This window comes from Ischnura elegans, chromosome 12 (assembly GCF_921293095.1).
Source record: "Ischnura elegans chromosome 12, ioIscEleg1.1, whole genome shotgun sequence".
Taxonomy (NCBI): Eukaryota; Metazoa; Arthropoda; class Insecta; order Odonata; family Coenagrionidae; genus Ischnura; species Ischnura elegans.
This window is the reverse complement of record NC_060257.1, coordinates 92,274,558-92,291,329: the sequence shown is the minus strand read 5'-3', so window position 1 is coordinate 92,291,329 and position 16,772 is coordinate 92,274,558. Positions and strand designations below refer to the sequence as shown.

At 37.5% G+C, this 16,772-nt stretch overlaps 1 protein-coding gene across 11 annotated transcripts in view; it reads right to left on the bottom strand.

Moving 5' to 3' along the window:
• LOC124169307 (eukaryotic translation initiation factor 4E-binding protein Mextli) overlaps nucleotides 1-16,772 on the bottom strand; it is an 80,961-nt gene that overhangs the window by 15,452 nt on the left and 48,737 nt on the right. For 7 of the 11 annotated variants that reach the window (XM_046547882.1, XM_046547881.1, XM_046547879.1 and 4 more), the window contains 3 exons: nucleotides 9,532-9,699; nucleotides 4,470-4,584; nucleotides 2,431-3,849 (listed from right to left, as the gene is read on the bottom strand). In XM_046547882.1, the coding sequence (XP_046403838.1) occupies nucleotides 3,473-3,849; nucleotides 4,470-4,584; nucleotides 9,532-9,699 (660 nt within the window). In that variant the 3' untranslated portion in view covers nucleotides 2,431-3,472. Of the gene's footprint in view, nucleotides 1-2,430; nucleotides 3,850-4,469; nucleotides 4,585-9,531; nucleotides 9,700-16,772 lie in introns of those variants that run through there. The other 4 variants (XM_046547885.1, XM_046547883.1, XM_046547887.1 and 1 more) reach the window with 3 other exon arrangements.

Here is a 16,772-nt window from a genome sequence, read left to right as displayed (position 1 = left end):
GGATTACAAACTTCAAAAAAATTACAGTTAGCAAATGGTTTAAGCTTTTGCAGATCACATTAGATGATTAAAATCCACCAAAATATATTTTAAACAACAAAATTGCAGCTTTCAAGAACACACTGAACAATGCAAAGGCTACTCCCAGCCTGTCACCAGAAGCATGGTAGAAAACACACGTCACCAGAAGTTTGACATAAATGAAGAGAAAAGCAAAGCACCAGATTTACTAATAAACCAGCACATTTTCCTGCATGGACAAGGAAGTCTTCCACTTAAACCTCTTCAGTGATACTGTTGCCAAAAGTGTTCAGAGTAATGGCTATGAATTTTTTATCTCCGATGCCTATTGGTGGCTTTTTGAAACTCATGCGTCCAGTGAATTAGCCAATAATGATAAAATCATTTCACATCAAACGAAAACTATGCACGCCATTTTTACACATCATTTCATTTGAATTTAGGAATTATCAATGCTATGAAATATAACATAACCATCAAAATCAAATAGAAGATCACCAATTCCACAAAATAAAAACCTTAAATTACAACTCATCATCATCACTGGTCAACAATCCTAGGATTGATTTGACGCAGCTCTCCACTCAGTTCTCCTATCAGCTAAAAATGACAACTCACGTTTTGCATATTAAAGCATTGCCAGGTTTTTACTCATGATGAAAAGCAAAGAAATCTTTGTAATTCCACATAAATATTTAAATGTACAACCTAGTTTTTGTCACGGCACATCATCATCTGGTACAGATGCATAGAAGACAGAGACTAAACAGCCACACACAAAACTATTTTTTTAAATCTCAAAGGGTCTGAGGGGAGGGGCAAAGGGTGGGGTGGGGAATTGGCGTAAGGGCTTGGAGAGGATTTGGGATTTCCATGCTCACATTGTCTCCAAAAGAAGGGTCGGGTGAAAGGAAGGAGGGGAATGGCAGTGCGTCTGTAAAAGCATAGTCATCAGAGGTAGTAGGGGAGGCAAGGTCGGAAAAGGGTTCGTTTCCTTTTAAGTGTGTAAGAAAGGAAAGTCTAAAAGGGGGAAGTGTTGAGTCAAAAATAAGGAACACATAGTGAACAAAATGTTGTATCCTTTCCACTCCCCTTCTTGCCCCTCTCCTCAAACTCCATTGCTTTTGAGATTTAAAAAAAAATATTTTTGTGAGTGACTGTTTATTCTCAGTCTTGTGTGCATCTGCACCAGGCCATGACGAGCCACATCCAAACCTTATCCACGCCACGGTCATACCTTAAATATACATGTGGAATTAAAGTTTTCTTTACTTTTCATTATAATAAGTAGATTCCATAAAGTCACGCCTGAAACAACTAATTATTCACTCATTTTGTGGATTCACTAAGTTTTTTTGTTTCTCAGTGATGGTGACATTTCTACCATAAATTTGTGTAATTTTTAATTACCGGCCTAAAATCTTCGACCGGTTTTGCACTGTTTTTCTTCAAGATGAAGAAGGCAACATACTAGCTTGTTTCATTAAGATGGTTAAGTAGTATTGTAAACCTCACTAAGGTGCCCACATATGCATACCTAGTTGAGAGGACAACTCACCAAAGTTGGATAAGAGATCTTATGAGAAAGAAGAGAGAACAGAGAGTACAGCCTCCAAGAGCATATCCACACCACAAAGTAACCATCAACAGTTCATTAAGTTTTCATGCAATTTCATTTCAAGCACAGTACATATATTTTACACCCCAGAATGTAAGTTTATATGCTAAAAATTATCAGGTGGCTATTGATATTAACGTTGGTTTTGATCATATCAGTTCACATCAAGCAAAACATCAATAAAAAAATAGGTTACATCAATTTCCCTGTCTAACAGATAGCAAAAAAAACATCTTTTTATTGAGAATTTATTTCATCCAACTTTAATTTTCATAAAACCAGGGATAAACTGTGGAAAAAATTAATTGAAAGTCGCTCATGTATCCTACTGCTAATAAGTAATAATGCATCAATATGTTAAGCATCCATGAATTAATTTTCTTCTACACTTAAGAATAATGTATATTTTTCACCATTGACTAACTAAACAATAAAATGAAGAAACAAACTATTTCTTCCAAGACAAAGATTACCCCACATTTTGCAGATGTTCTCCAAAAAAATTAAAATTATCAAGAATCCCAGTTTTTTCCAGCTTCCCCAGAGAATTATCATCGAGATTTTATGATTGTCTCAAATATTCTCATATTGTCCAACGAAAAAATTTAAATTTTGGAGAGAAAAAAATCTGTTAACCTCTCAATGTAGTCCAAATATAACCTATTACTATTTGCAGAGTCACATTGTGCAAGACATCAGAATTATTTCACAAGGTAAACTGCAGTTCCGTGTCAACTGTGACAAAGAGATCACATATATGAATCCTGTTAAAGACTGATGAATACAAGAAGTAAGTGTCAGACATATGGTTTATTTATATCAAGTCAATTTACAGACAATGAGAAATGTGCATGCAACATATTAAACAAAGCAAGCAAGAAATAAGTGCTGTTACATAAGATTACAAGTACACAATTTTGATTCACACATTTACGTATATGATTCTGATTTGTTGGAGTATTAGACACAAAAGCCTAAAACACGATAAAAGGCACCGAGGTTACTGAGGTTAATAAAACCATTAGAGTATGGTTGGGGCAACACTATTCCAAAACCTCAAAAGTCACACCATAGTACCAATGAAATCCATTCATGCATCAGTCTTGCTAGTTAAAAAAATAACTATTCCAACACTGGCTTATCAGCCGCAGATCATAAGAAGCCTTAAAGCCAACAAAATTGCAGCTCATTTGATAATAAAGACTAGTTTCATCTAGGAAAGATGCAAAGCATTAGCATTAATGTTATGAGATATCATATAGCACCAATATACCCACCGTTTCACAAAATGTAATTCACTGTAAAATTTCTTGGGCACTTAGAAGGAATGCTGCATCAAAAATGCAAAGTCACTCCACGACCAGGCATGACTACATTTAGCATGACTTTTCATGCTCTGTCAAGAATATTGCTTGCTTTGCTGAGATTCTAACTATCTCACTCCACTTCCAACTTCTAGGTATTAAATAACACATAAACTCTTTAGACATTGATTTCTCAACAAAATCACATCATCAACTGAAAACATCCTCTATGATTGATTGAATCCTATACCTTAGGTCTCAGCTTATAAAAAAACAATCATTTAAAATTGAGACCACAATATCTCAACTTTGTCAATAATAAAAGACAGGATACTGTAATAAAAAGACACAGCCTTATTAAACACATTTCTCACTTTTCATCCCATCTCCCTCATGCGTACCAACCAATCCTCGGATTCTCATAACTAACTAGAGCCGTCATTAAGCTAGCCGGTTAAGTCTCCAACACCCAAGCAAGGGAAGGGAAGTCAGGTACATTGAAGTAGAGGGAGCAACAAGCAGTTAGAAGTTAAAAGTTAGGAGTTCTCTTCCAGTAGAATGGGTTGTTAGTGTGGGCGAGTGGGGCGGGGACTTGGCCAATGGGACGCCACGTGGGGTTCCACACAAGCTTCTGGGGGGGTGGGGGGATGAAATTCGTGCGAGGGGAGATGATGGGTGAGGCAGGGTGGGGGAGCAGTACCTTGCGAACAATACACGGGTATTGAGTTGAGATAGCGTCCCAATTGGGCGGTGGGACTTGGCTCAATGGTGACATGGCACAATTGAGCAAGAAATCATTGGTGTAGCGGATTTTTGTCGGGCGCTCTGGCTGCTTCTTTTGCTCCACTGGGGCAGAAGTTACGTTAGATTTGGGTTGTGACTGCTTAAAGGAAACATCAGTTTCACCTGAAGTAATAAAGAGAAAAAATGGTGTTACAATTTAAGTACTGATGCAATGATAGAAAATTAAGTTTGTATTAAATCTGTATTTATAGTTTCAAGGGAAACCACAAATTATTCCCATTTAAAGTTGATTCAACCTATTAGGCTATCATTATGTTTCAATTCCATGATGGAACTCTAGGAAAGCAATTCAGACGACAAACAAGAAAAATTTCATCTACATTTTCTCCTCTTTCTCAAAATGTCAACAGCAATATCACCACAAAAAATCTGTATTTATGAGTGGCAGAAAAATTATTAGTGTGATCATTTGATAGAACTTAGTATAGTGTGTGGTTAAAATGAAAAAATCAAATGGTGATGTTGTCAATGAAAACGTTGCACGAGATGCTTGAAAAAGATAATCAACTGGAGTTCCTTTGAAGAAATGAATTTCCTCTATGCTGGTACATATTGGACGCCATGAATTTTACTGGTTTGAGTGTTGGCCAGAGGATTACTGGAGAATAATAGGACACAGATATGCAAAAACATGACACAAGACGCATGCCTCAACCACATATGCCATCACTGCCTCGTGGGCCAACAACTCTTCATTCCAAAAGCAACATAGGATAACTTACCACCATCTTCAGACAAAGTGACTCGATCAACAGCATCGGCATCTTTACTCTGGCCTTTGGAAAAGTTAGCTCGGCGGGTTTTTCCTAGCTGACTTACTGCATCTTCATTTGCTGCCTAAAAAGCAATTTTAAAAATGTTTAAATGAAGCATGATGCATTCTGAAGCCTCCTAAAACACCATTCTATTCATGATAAGACAAAAACCATTACTGATGAAAAAAGGTTCTTTCACCACATCAGAAACTCCCAACTTTATATAAGTTCTTCTCCGGTACATTTAGAATTAAGGTTTTCATAAACAGGAAATCATAATTCTTTGAAATCTCGACTCAATTGTCATGAATATTATTAGTGGATGGGTGAGTATGGTAGCCTAGTGGGTAGATCACTTGTCGCCTCATCAAAGGGCCTCAAATCCTGGGCATAGCCTTCAGACAACCCATAACGAAATATGTACTCAAAGTGCAAAGCATGACACAAGACACATGCTAAGGTGAGTCTGGGGTGAGCTCTACCCTCACTTATTCAAACTAACCTTCGGATCCAACCACTAAGTGAGTGAGGCGATGGGAGAATGTTAAACAGAACAATTCTGGAAGTTACAAAAGACCAGCTAATAGGAGACTCAACGCAGAGCTGATTCAAAACAAACTTTGCCGACAGTTGATGGGCATCATCAAGAATTGAAAGCCGAGGGCAGCATAGCCGTTTATGGCTGTGCATGCAATGCAGGACTTTTTCCCTCCACGCACCAACTTTCATCCTTTAATTAATGAATGCAACAGCCCCTCCTCTCACATCACTTCATTGGCAAACTCCCACTCCTTACACTCCCACCTGGCACAACACCCACCAAAATTACTACACAGCATACCTTTGGAGAGCACCAAAAACTTCATTTATTCTAGTTTTTATTCCATTAGATATCCTAAAATCCAATCTTTATACCAGAAGAGATAACTTTCAGTTCAATTTCAATTACCAATGCAAACAAATCAATTTTACATGGCTTTTGATTGAAAAATATACTTTCTTTTCACCAGAAAATGGGGCACATATTAGGTAGGCATTTCATTAAGGGACAACTGACAGCCTAGGCCATTGGCACACTAAGGAAGGGTAGGGAAAGAAAGATAAGGAAAAATACAGCATCAGCCTTAGCCTACTCTTTCAAGAAAGGTGACAGGTGGACAATAACCAAACATCCCATCTAACACATGGAGTGCTGCACTTCCATAGTACCATCCATAAACCATAGTACAATGGGATAGACAACCTCTGAAAAATCTCTGCCACTGACAGGAGCTGATCCAAGGCCCACAGTGTGGAAGGCCAACGTTAACTGCATAATCACAAAGATATTAATGCAGAACACCACTAATGGGAACTTAAAAACTGGCACATAAATAAAAAGTTCAAGAACAACAAAGTAATTGTTGTCCTCCTTCACTTAGTTTAAAACAGGCTCCATTGCAAAATAACCATGACATAAAACTCACAGTAGATAACAGAAAAAAAAACTCTTCAAGACTAACCAATAGACGATAACCAACTAAGGCCATCCACACACAGGTCAACTGGCCAGCTTAAACCATGGCTTCTGTACTTTTGCAATTTTTGCCTCACCTTAATCAAAGCTGCCAGACAAATCCCTAACTTCCCGTCCGATTTTTAATACCCTGAATTTTCCCTGAGGTGTATGAACCCTGGTATTATGCCATATGAATGAGTTATATGAATTTCAGATTATGACTTTTAGGTTGATTTAAGTACAGATGGTGAACAGAAAGCCTCTGTAAAAAGGAATAGACACATTAGATATTGAAAATGGATACAAATGCAGTTGTATATGCATAACCCATACACAGAAACTTAAACATAAATAAAACAAACAAAGCTGCAAGCATTGGGCTATAATTACAGTAAACTCCCAATTATCCTGGCTAATGATGGAGAGAGGCATCATGAATAATCAGAAATCACAGATGATCCAAACTTTCACTTATATTTCTTATAATGTCTATAATTTACTTAAATCAAACAATATATTGTTACTAATGTAGGGACATAGTAATTTTAAATAGCTTCAAAGATTTATTGCAAGCTTAATAATAGTAGCAGCGGGAGTATGAGAACAATGGCAAAAATGCCATTGCACATACTCATCCTCCCACTGCTACATATACTCCAGCAAACTGCTCGGTTATCATTGGTTATCAATAAAACAAATATTCTGAAATAAAACAAGGTTTTTTTCCCAACATTCATCATCTGCAATTCTATTGCAGACTTCCCAGTAACCTTGACACACTTCTCACCAGCAATCAAAGAAAAATGTACTGCACACAGAGGGAATTCTAATGGAAATATTGAGACTTATGAATCCTTGCATTAATATACAGTAATCATGGCATTTTCGCATCCGATTTTATTTTTTATAAAGACTGTGGAAAACATCGAAGGAGGGTGAAACTAATGCATGGATAATCCGCGAGACAATCTACCGACAGATAATCCACACACAGATAATCAGGAGTTTAATGCAACCCAAATAAATAAATCACGGTATCCTCCACAAAAATATCAAGGCACAGTTTTTCCCACAAACAGTGGATTTTGGGCACAAAGAGGATCCAACCTCACAGAACGCAAAATTCTCACAACTATAAACTTAACCTCTATTTCACAGGGATTTACGACTTAACTTTATCATAAATTTTAAGACTTTGTGCTCAATAATTTCTTGGATAGAAATTAAAACAAATAATTGGCATCAATTATGTACATGCAATGCAACATTAAAATACTTAATTTTGTATTTCTTTACAGCTACCAAGGAAATCAGCCACGAGATACCATTTGATCACCACATGCAGACATTTATACATAATGAATTATGATTCCTTTCTCAACAAGGAATTGGAATTCTTAAATACCATATTTCTCAGAATTTCCCTAATTTTGAGGCTTCAGTTTCAGGAAAAAAAATTAAAAAACGCATCTAAATAAAGGTCCTCCGTTTACTTTTACCATGGGCAGTTTTGGGAAAAAAGGGGGACTATATTCAGACAAAATACGGTAATTGCGTCAACCATTCGGAATTAATACAGGCAACTAAAGTACGTATTCCTAACACACTTTGATGGCTTTAACCATGAGCACACGCTAAGAAATGCACAAGGAAAACGTCTTACAACTAGGGGTACACAATTATAACAGAAACTAAAAAGAAACTCATGACAGCAAACCAAGAAGACTTTTTCTTATGGACCAACAACAAAGAGGCGCACCACAACATAAAAATAAACATAAAAAATAGGGATGGGCGGATACAGGATTTTTTTCTGATCCGGATCAGATACTTTATGATTCAGGTGTCGGATCTTCAGATATTTTTGGATCCAAATGCATTTTTAATTGCCTGCTAGGACAAAGGAATTATTCTACTTTCTTTCTGGGTACATGCGATCAAAGAAATGCTATTTAAATTGTTTTGTTTACCTTGATAATGATGCTACAGCCATCGAAGCTAGTCAACAGCAAATAAACGTTTGTGGAACAGTACTGGGTTTCAGCTTCACCATGAATGCTATTTAGATTTTTAAACACATCTTAATATTTTAAATAATTAAAAGTCATTTTTATAAGCTTCCAAGTTATTTGATAGTATTCAAATTTTCCTCATGCACATTTTTTCTGAATTTTGTCACTTTCTCATCGCATGCTGACTTGTGTTTCACCCGCAAATGCTTCAGTAGTGGTGAGGTGGAATTTGCAATTCCTCATGATAGTTTCATGCCACAGCATACGTTAAGCTCTCCTCATCTCAATAAAAATGGTTCCACACAAAGAAATACACTGTTATCAATATATCATTAAATTGGATTGCAACAGCGCAATCTGCGACATAATTGACAATTTTTAGAACGACATTGACTTCATGAGCGACGAGGTGCGGGCAGAGAATGAAACGACTGCTCAGCAACCTCGAAAGGAAGGGGTGAGTTGCACAAGTGCGCGAAGGAGAGGTGGATGGGAAGGAGCGCAAACTCCCCATCCTTCAAGCAACGAGACTAAGAATGAGGGAGTCAAGGACAAACATGTCAGATCTGGCTATTTTGTGACGTCGTTGCCTTCAAAGCGAAGCTGGGCAAGCTACGTGATATATTCAATTGGAATTTCCAGTCAGTCTCTACTTGGTTAAGGAGGATAATGCTACGCTTGTTTCTTTGAAAATTTTACTGTTGGGACAATGTTGAATATTAGTATTCGTAGTCTATTTGTGACTAGAAAATTTATTGGCAATCAATTAGAGCTGAAAAAAACTAAAATGTCATCAGAAATGCTTTGCGTTTGGTCTCATTCTTTTTTAAATCTTATGCATGTCATCCACCTGCCCTGGCTATCGAGACATCTTTGGACTCAGAAAGTCACTCACCTAGCATTTGTCCTCCAGGAACAGAGAATTGAAGCAGGTAGGCCGAAAAAGGTCAGTTGGTGAATGAAACACACTTCGATTGCTCGTGTAACTTGATATTTTCCTTTGAAGACAATGATTTACGGTCTGTGATATCTCGGAAACAAAAAGAAAACATCAGAGGTACAGCCTGATGGAGGGCCGAGGGTGGTTATCTGAAATCTGCTACACAGTTACTTTTGACGTGGTTATTATCTTACGATGCTGAGATTCCCCCAATTACAGTTCAATCTCCTGGTAAGAGTCACACTATGTGCCAATTGCATCTTGCCTTACAATTTTCCACGGCTGAAATCTTTTGCATAACCCCTACGAGAGGTTTTAAACAAAATGGTTCATGATTTGGACTAGCGTCGGTGTGCGATGGTGCATGCAAAGAGAGGATCGGAACTCGTTCCGCTCCTTTTGATGGGACGCTGCAATCACTCAAGCATTAATTTAAGATTTCGGATCCAAATCTGATATCTTCAGCGAATTTGGATCCGAAGTATCCGGCAATATCCGCAAATATTTGGATCTGAGGTATCCGATCCGACCATCCCTAATAAAAAATAATAATGGAAATAATGAAATGAAAAGAATAACCTGGAATTCTTCTTTTGATGAACCTGGGAATAGAGGCTGACGCATAGCTACCACCTTCACTTCTTTATTAACCACTTCACTCACTCCCAACTCCATGCCAAGTCCGTCTTTTGCCCCACACTCTGCCGTTACACTCTTACCACTAGCAACCCCTCCATGTGAATCTCCCTGAAATTTAGTTAACCAGCTACAGACACTCATTTCATGCACAATAATAAAAACACAAGTCTGGAATATGCACCAGCAATAGAATAAAATACAGTAAATTTTGAGAATTCAAATACAGTAGAGCCCCTTTAATTTGGACTTATTGCATCCAGCTATTGCTCACATTTATGGAAAACCTCTATTAAACATTTGAAATGATTTTGTAGCAGTAGGAACAACCTTAAAACATTTTTAAAGGTCATTCATGGTTCTCGAACAAATAAGGAAACGGCAGGCGCACTTAAATTGTAAGACTTATTACATTACAGCCATAGGATATAGTGAAAAAAGACTATGTGCAAACATTTTTTATTAAAAGTGTATATTTGTATTTTTACTTTTGCACTAAATATGTAAACATGTTTTATTAAAAGTGTATATTGAGTTACAGGTCGAGAAAAAAAGCAACATGAAAAATTTGAAATGTGAGTAGGCCTGCCATGTAGTACTGCCATTCTGTATACTTTAAATTCAAAAGGGCAAGGGCTCTGAACAATCATGGAGTGACACTAGCACGTTAGGGGAATGAAGAGCCCAGAGTGGGGGAAGACAAGGACAGAGTAGCACATGTGTGTGGAGCAGCTGTGAGGCGGTCAAGAATTGGTGCTTCATCATTCAAATTTTTTACTTTTTTGGCCCACCTTGATTAATCCAGAATTCTCTAACTTTTAATTGGTGGGGCTCTACTGTATCAATGTATGTAACTCATAATAATAATAATAGTATTGATTAAATTAGACAGGACAATTTTCCACTTAATATATTTGTGCATGAAAAATTTTGTTCCTACCAAAAACATTCTCAATTGCACTGTACTTCACCAAGTTTGCCCTTGAATAGATCCTTTTACTGTTTCTTTGCCTCTTATCTTACAAAATTGCAGAAGTTTTTCAAAGAAAAAAATACCAAAAAGTTTCACCACCACATTCATAATGAATATAAATTTTGTTTCAGGCCAGGAATATTTATTGCATGCCCTGATCCAAGTTTCAACACTAAGTAACAATAGCTGGGGTGGAATTCTGTAACTTGGGGTGCAGAAGAAAAGCAATTTGTGGAGCTCTTTAGCCTGAACGGTGTTCTTTGTCACAGGAGAAAGAGCTATTATCTCTTTCTCTGGTGCCCAAGAAAGCTCCCCAACCTCCACTCCGTATTCTTCAGTGCTCCATTGAGTGCCTTCTGGCACTCTGGTTTTCTCCAACAAGATATTCTCAAAACACCACCTAAGACCTCATACGAGGCATTCTTCCATAGAATTTGTGGTGGGAAATATCAGTCTTTAGTCATGGAAAAAGTTTCGGTAAACGCCAATGAACTTGACTGACAGGGAGCCTAAAAAAATCCTATTATGTTTTCATTTGATATTTTTGCCATGCAATGGATAATTTGAAAATTTGAAGGATGTGAAATTACCAAAAGTCTTCCTTTTTTATGATAAAGTTTTCTGCAGAATGATTTGCGATGCTGGGAATGAGTATAGAGCGTTCCACATTTAGTTGACAGGACGGGCCTTATGGATAACAGTGTTGCCAAGCTTCCGCTTCGCCGGCAGGCATCCTAACAGCGTATGCAACCACACATAATAGAGCGCCAAAATGGTTTAGTTCAAAAAGGAGTTAGGGATCGCACGAAAGACGACGTAAATTAAGGAATATTTTAGCGTAAATTACAATACCTTTGCTGCAATATAAAAGGAAAAGTCTTTTGTTATTTTAAGCACATACTTATTCAATACACAAGCTGAATAATGAATAATCTGTAATGTAAAAAATAACAATAAATTGAAGGATAATAAAAATTATCGACACTCCTGAATAAGACAAAATTTCTATTCCTTCCATATCATGCAATATTTTTTGACTCTGGCTAGTATTACATGAAAGGCGATATTGTATAAGACATCATCAATCTTTAATTTTTCAAAATTTTCCCGTACTTGGTTTATTAAAAGTTAAAGATCTCTTTTCAAGCTGACATCTTCAAAGCTAATTTCCTTAATGTTCTCTTTCCTCCACCTTGTAGTAGGCAAGGATTCCAATTTCCTTGAGTAATAAGAGGCATTATCTACCACTATATTTGATCCATCGGGTAAGTTTGCAAGAAGTGAGTGCTCAAACCATCTCTCCTAACACTCGCCAGCCACTTCTTCATGATCACCCATTGAGTTCTTTTTGTACAGCAACACATGCAATGCTCCTTTTATGAACCCATTTTCCGTTCCTGCGTGTATGCTTGCAAATCGTCCTCCTCAGGAAGTGGGGGCCAAGCCCAGTATTTAGTCCAGCAAGGAAATCTTGACGCGGATTTTCTAATTGTTTGTTTCGCAAACTAATGTTCACTATTTGTCCAACATTAATCCAACTTTCGCCTGTGAATACATTCGTCCTGTGTTCGCGACGATATTTTTTTAGCTGCCTTAAATAATTAATTGTGCCACCAACGAATAATATCATCCCTTTCGATAAGGATGATTCTTTTCCCCCTGCGTTCGTACACGAAGCCTATGTCCAAAAGAAGACGGTATAGTGTGTATGGATTTTAAAGTCGGAGGAATATTTTTCACGAAGGATTCATGTACTATGGGGGAAAAAAGTATCCCGACAAAGTTTGTGCCGCCACTATCGCTCAGCGGGATAGTGGGTTCCTTTCCAGTGGGCTGTTATTCTTTGGTCAGTGAGGGAAATTCAAACAAGGCAAACCATTTCTTATCTTCGTCGTCCAAATACGCGACCGACTACCGAGTCTCCCGCAACCCAGAGCATGACTGGCGATGAACTCCGTAGAATTTGAGGCGCATTCGACGGCATCATGTGCGCGCATTGGAAACGCTCCTCTGAATTTTCCTTTGCATATCTCATCGAAACGACAAAAATCACTATGGGCCATAGCAAGCTTTCCCTTAACGTAAACAAGGCAGTCAACGAGAATATTAGATGGGCCACGCATTTGAATGCAGTTGGTTTTGAAGAAGTTTTAGCTTTTCCGGAAGGACTGCCGTGCACATTGACAGAACGCGTCGGAGAAGACCTCCACCTGAGATGTGACCGGCTAGCTCCTAGGTTTACAACCAGAGATGTTGATGTTGACAATAGTACATCAAACTGCTGCTGAGATTTTGAATTTAATAAAAGGAGAGACGTTGTCCCAAGTGAAGTGTGAATTCATTGGAGTATATTTTTCGTCCACATTAATTTAGATATTTTATTTGACCCTTATCTATTGTCAAAAGTAATTTGACACCAAAATAGCATGCAGTTTTAATTTTACAAAATTGGTTTCCCAATACATTAAAAAGAAAGTGAGGTATCAAATTGCAGAAAATAAAGTTTTTTTGCCACTGGTTAGGAAAAAATAAATGTTAATTTTGTTTTGCGATTTATGGAATTTAACTCGAAAAATTGTGTGTCTATTAAATTTGTAGCAATCATGTGCATATCATTGAGGAAATTTTCAATCGCAATTGACGCACTAAAACCTTTTAAAGTGATAATTGTCTAAGGCGTATTTTTCGCGCTGATTCTGAATCTGTGCTTTGATTCTTTCTATCACATTTAGTTTCTTTAGGACAGCATAATGTATATTTTTGCTTTTACGAAAGTAGTAATTTAATTCATTTATGTATCGTGAGAAAGTGAGTGTGTATGAGAAAGTGTAAATAAAACTTTCCTGCCAAAACATGTTGTCCTACGATGCCATGCGTTCCTATTCTGTCAAGCTATGTTTAAAATTGTACTATCTTATCGTTTTGTTCAAAGCAATGCTGCCTCAGCTGCAACTTCACATCAGCATGTGACCAGCTGTAGGAGCGAGAAGATGTTTTTGATTTCTCTGAAGATAGTAGAAGATAGACTTTTGTTGCTCACAAGAAATTACAGCTTATTACAACGTAATCGCTGAGAAGTGGCTTAGCTTTAATCAGAATTTAGGCATAGATAGTGCGTGAACTATCCTAATGACTTTTATTACATATACTGTGAAATTACTTTTAAGGCTCAAAGGTGGAAAATTACTCCCTTTTTCAGACAGGGCTATAAACTTTATTTTGACTGCCTGTTGGGTGGCCAAGATAAAGAATGGGATCCCCATGTGTTGTGAGGCACCAATGTAGAGCTTCTTACTGGTTGGTCAAAGGGAAAGGTCATAAGGAATTTGCCGTCCCCATAATTTGGCAGATCATTGTTCAGACTGTTATTTTTGTTGAAAAAATGAAAGGAATTACAACGAAGTCAAAACACACTCTAAAAATCCAGACAACTTTGAATCAGCGATACTACCGTTCCCTCACTCCGAAAATTTAAAAGTGCCGAAACCAATGGAGTATGTAAATCCTAGAAAATATTCAGAAAGTAATCAAGAACATGATAATGAAGGATTCGGAAACTCGAAGGACCCAAATTTTGGACCGAGTAAATCTGCTGTACCTCATTTTATGACGCAAGAGGATTTAAATGATCTACTTCACGATTTAAATTTTATCCTGAAAGCATGGTAAAATATTAGGATCACGATTTAAGGGTTGAAAATTGTTGGATCCAAATTCGAAACTTTTGATGTCCCGCTCTCGCCATGACGAATTTGATTTGGTTTCATCACCAAAACAGATTTGCTTTTTGTAATGATGTTCTCTCTGTTATGGATACTCTTAATTTCGAATTAAACACAGATGATTAGAGTTTGCTCATTTATTCCTTCTAGGTTATTTTAAAGGCTAATCTCTTACATAATGGCAATGAGCTCCCATCAGTACTGTTAACTCATGAAACTGAAATGAAAGAATCTTACGAGAATATGCAGTTACTTTTAGAAAAAAATCAATACCAAAAATATACATGGAAAATTTGTGGCCCCTTAAAGTAATTGCAATGTTACTAGGATTACAATTTGGCTATACGAAATGCTTTGCTTCATCTGCGAATGGGTTATCAGGGACAGAAAAAATTGTTGCTTGAAAACAATGTGTCCAGAACGTAAAGAACTCGTCCCTGGATCCAAAATTGTCCTTTTTCAGCCTTTGGTTGATCCAAAAAATATTCTTTTTCCTCCTCCTATTAAATAAGGACTTTTTTTGATTTTGTTGGAGCCATGGACAAATATGGTGCTGGTTTTACTTACTTGAAACAAAAAGTCGTTCAATTAAGTGAGATCAAGTAAGGAATATGTATTGGGCCACAGATTAGGAATTGAAGGATACAGAATTTCAATAGCAAGTGAGATCAATGGAGAAAAGCGCGTGGAACGCATTTAAAAATGTATCGGGACATTTTTTAGGAAATATCATGGCAGAAAATTATCATGATCTGGTGGCTATGTTAATATAATTAAATCGTACCAAAATATGGGCTGCAATATGAATTTTAAAATCTATTTTCTCGACTCAAACCCTGCCTTTTTCCAACAAACCTAAGCACTTTCAGAGATGAACAAAGAGAGGGTTTCGAACAAGATATTTTACATTTGGAAAAATAGAACCAAGGAAATTTCAGCAACATGTTATCAGATTACTGATTGACACTGAATAGGAACTTACCAGATGCTAAATATATAAGAAAATCCTACGAAAGTACCTATTTTTCACATTTTTAAAATCTCGATTTATTTGCTTAAATATTCTTGAACCCTTATTTAGTTTGGTTGTCCTAAAGAAAGTAGACGTGATAGAAAATATCTGAGCCGAGATTTGGAAACAGGACGAAAAGCACCTCAAGGATCATCCAACAACATCTCTAGGTTAGAAAAAAGTTTTTTGTTGACCAGTGTATTTAGGGTAATTCCTGATGCTCAAAATCGCTCCTCGCCATTGCTGCCTTGCAGATTACGTCTAGCGAATATTTATCCCGTAAATTTTCAGAGACGAGAAAATGAGGAAGTGGAGATGGGCTTTCAGTGAATTTTATTACGAGTGCCGGAGTAGGAGTGAAGAAGGAAAGGAAATGAGGGTTAGAGTGAGATAGCGGGTAAAAGTAAGGCACTATTCCTAAGGATATCAAATGCACCATCATTGTAGAGAGGAGTACGAAATACGTTTGAGCCTCGGTTCGAGGCAGGCAAATTCACCGTCACGACCTTGGTGGCTGAAAAAAGACGGTATTAGAATTTCCCTCGTCTCTTTCCAAGGATTATATACTGTTAGAAAGGGAACCCATTCTCCTGCGAAGCGATGGTGGCGGCACAAACTTTGTTGGGATACTTTTTTCCCCCATAGTACCTTCCTTCTAATTCCCGATCTCACCATACCTTCGAAAATCACTGCTCTCGAATTTTTGTAAGGCTGTCTAATTTCTTTAGTTTTTGCAGGAGTTACCAATGGACCACGGGAACTTTCCTTTCTCACTCTGTAAATAGTGAACTCCTAGTACCCAGTAGTCTTCGAAGCTTCTCGGCAGGCCTCACTAATACTGAGAGATTTCCTTAAGTACGAGAAGACTTTGAGCACCAACTGTCTTTCGCGGCTTATGAGCTTCTCACCTTTTCTCCTCTTCTTTGTATCGGACATATTGATTGGGCGTGTTACAGCAAAGATAAGTGTAAAACACACTTCACAATTCTCAAATTCACCAGACCACACAACACTTGTTCACTCCAAAAAAATGCAATGACAAACTGAACGCCTTCATAAATTCTTCCCACGGCTCCATCAGCTAGGGTCGCTTTTGGTGCAGATTTTATGGTACCCTATGAAAGGAACTCAGAAAAAACCCAAGCCCCCTTTTGTAAAAGGCGTGCACTGGATGGGGTAGTGTTTCGTGCAGATTATGAGATTTTCTTTTTCTTGGTTTCCGCGATGGGACCTAAACACCCAAGGCGAAAGCGTCTTATTTCCAAGCCGCTTGCTTACTTTCGTGTATCAATGTATTCAGATAAAAACACTGCTGTTACGACGCATGAGTATTCTCTGTTTAGGATATCAAATGAATAGATAAATACATTTCATAGTATGCATTGACAAAAAACTCCTTTTCCGCCCGAGAATTTTCCCTCAGCGTGCAAGAAAAAGCAAGAAGGCCGGCCCAGCGGCACCGTAATATTTTTTCTTA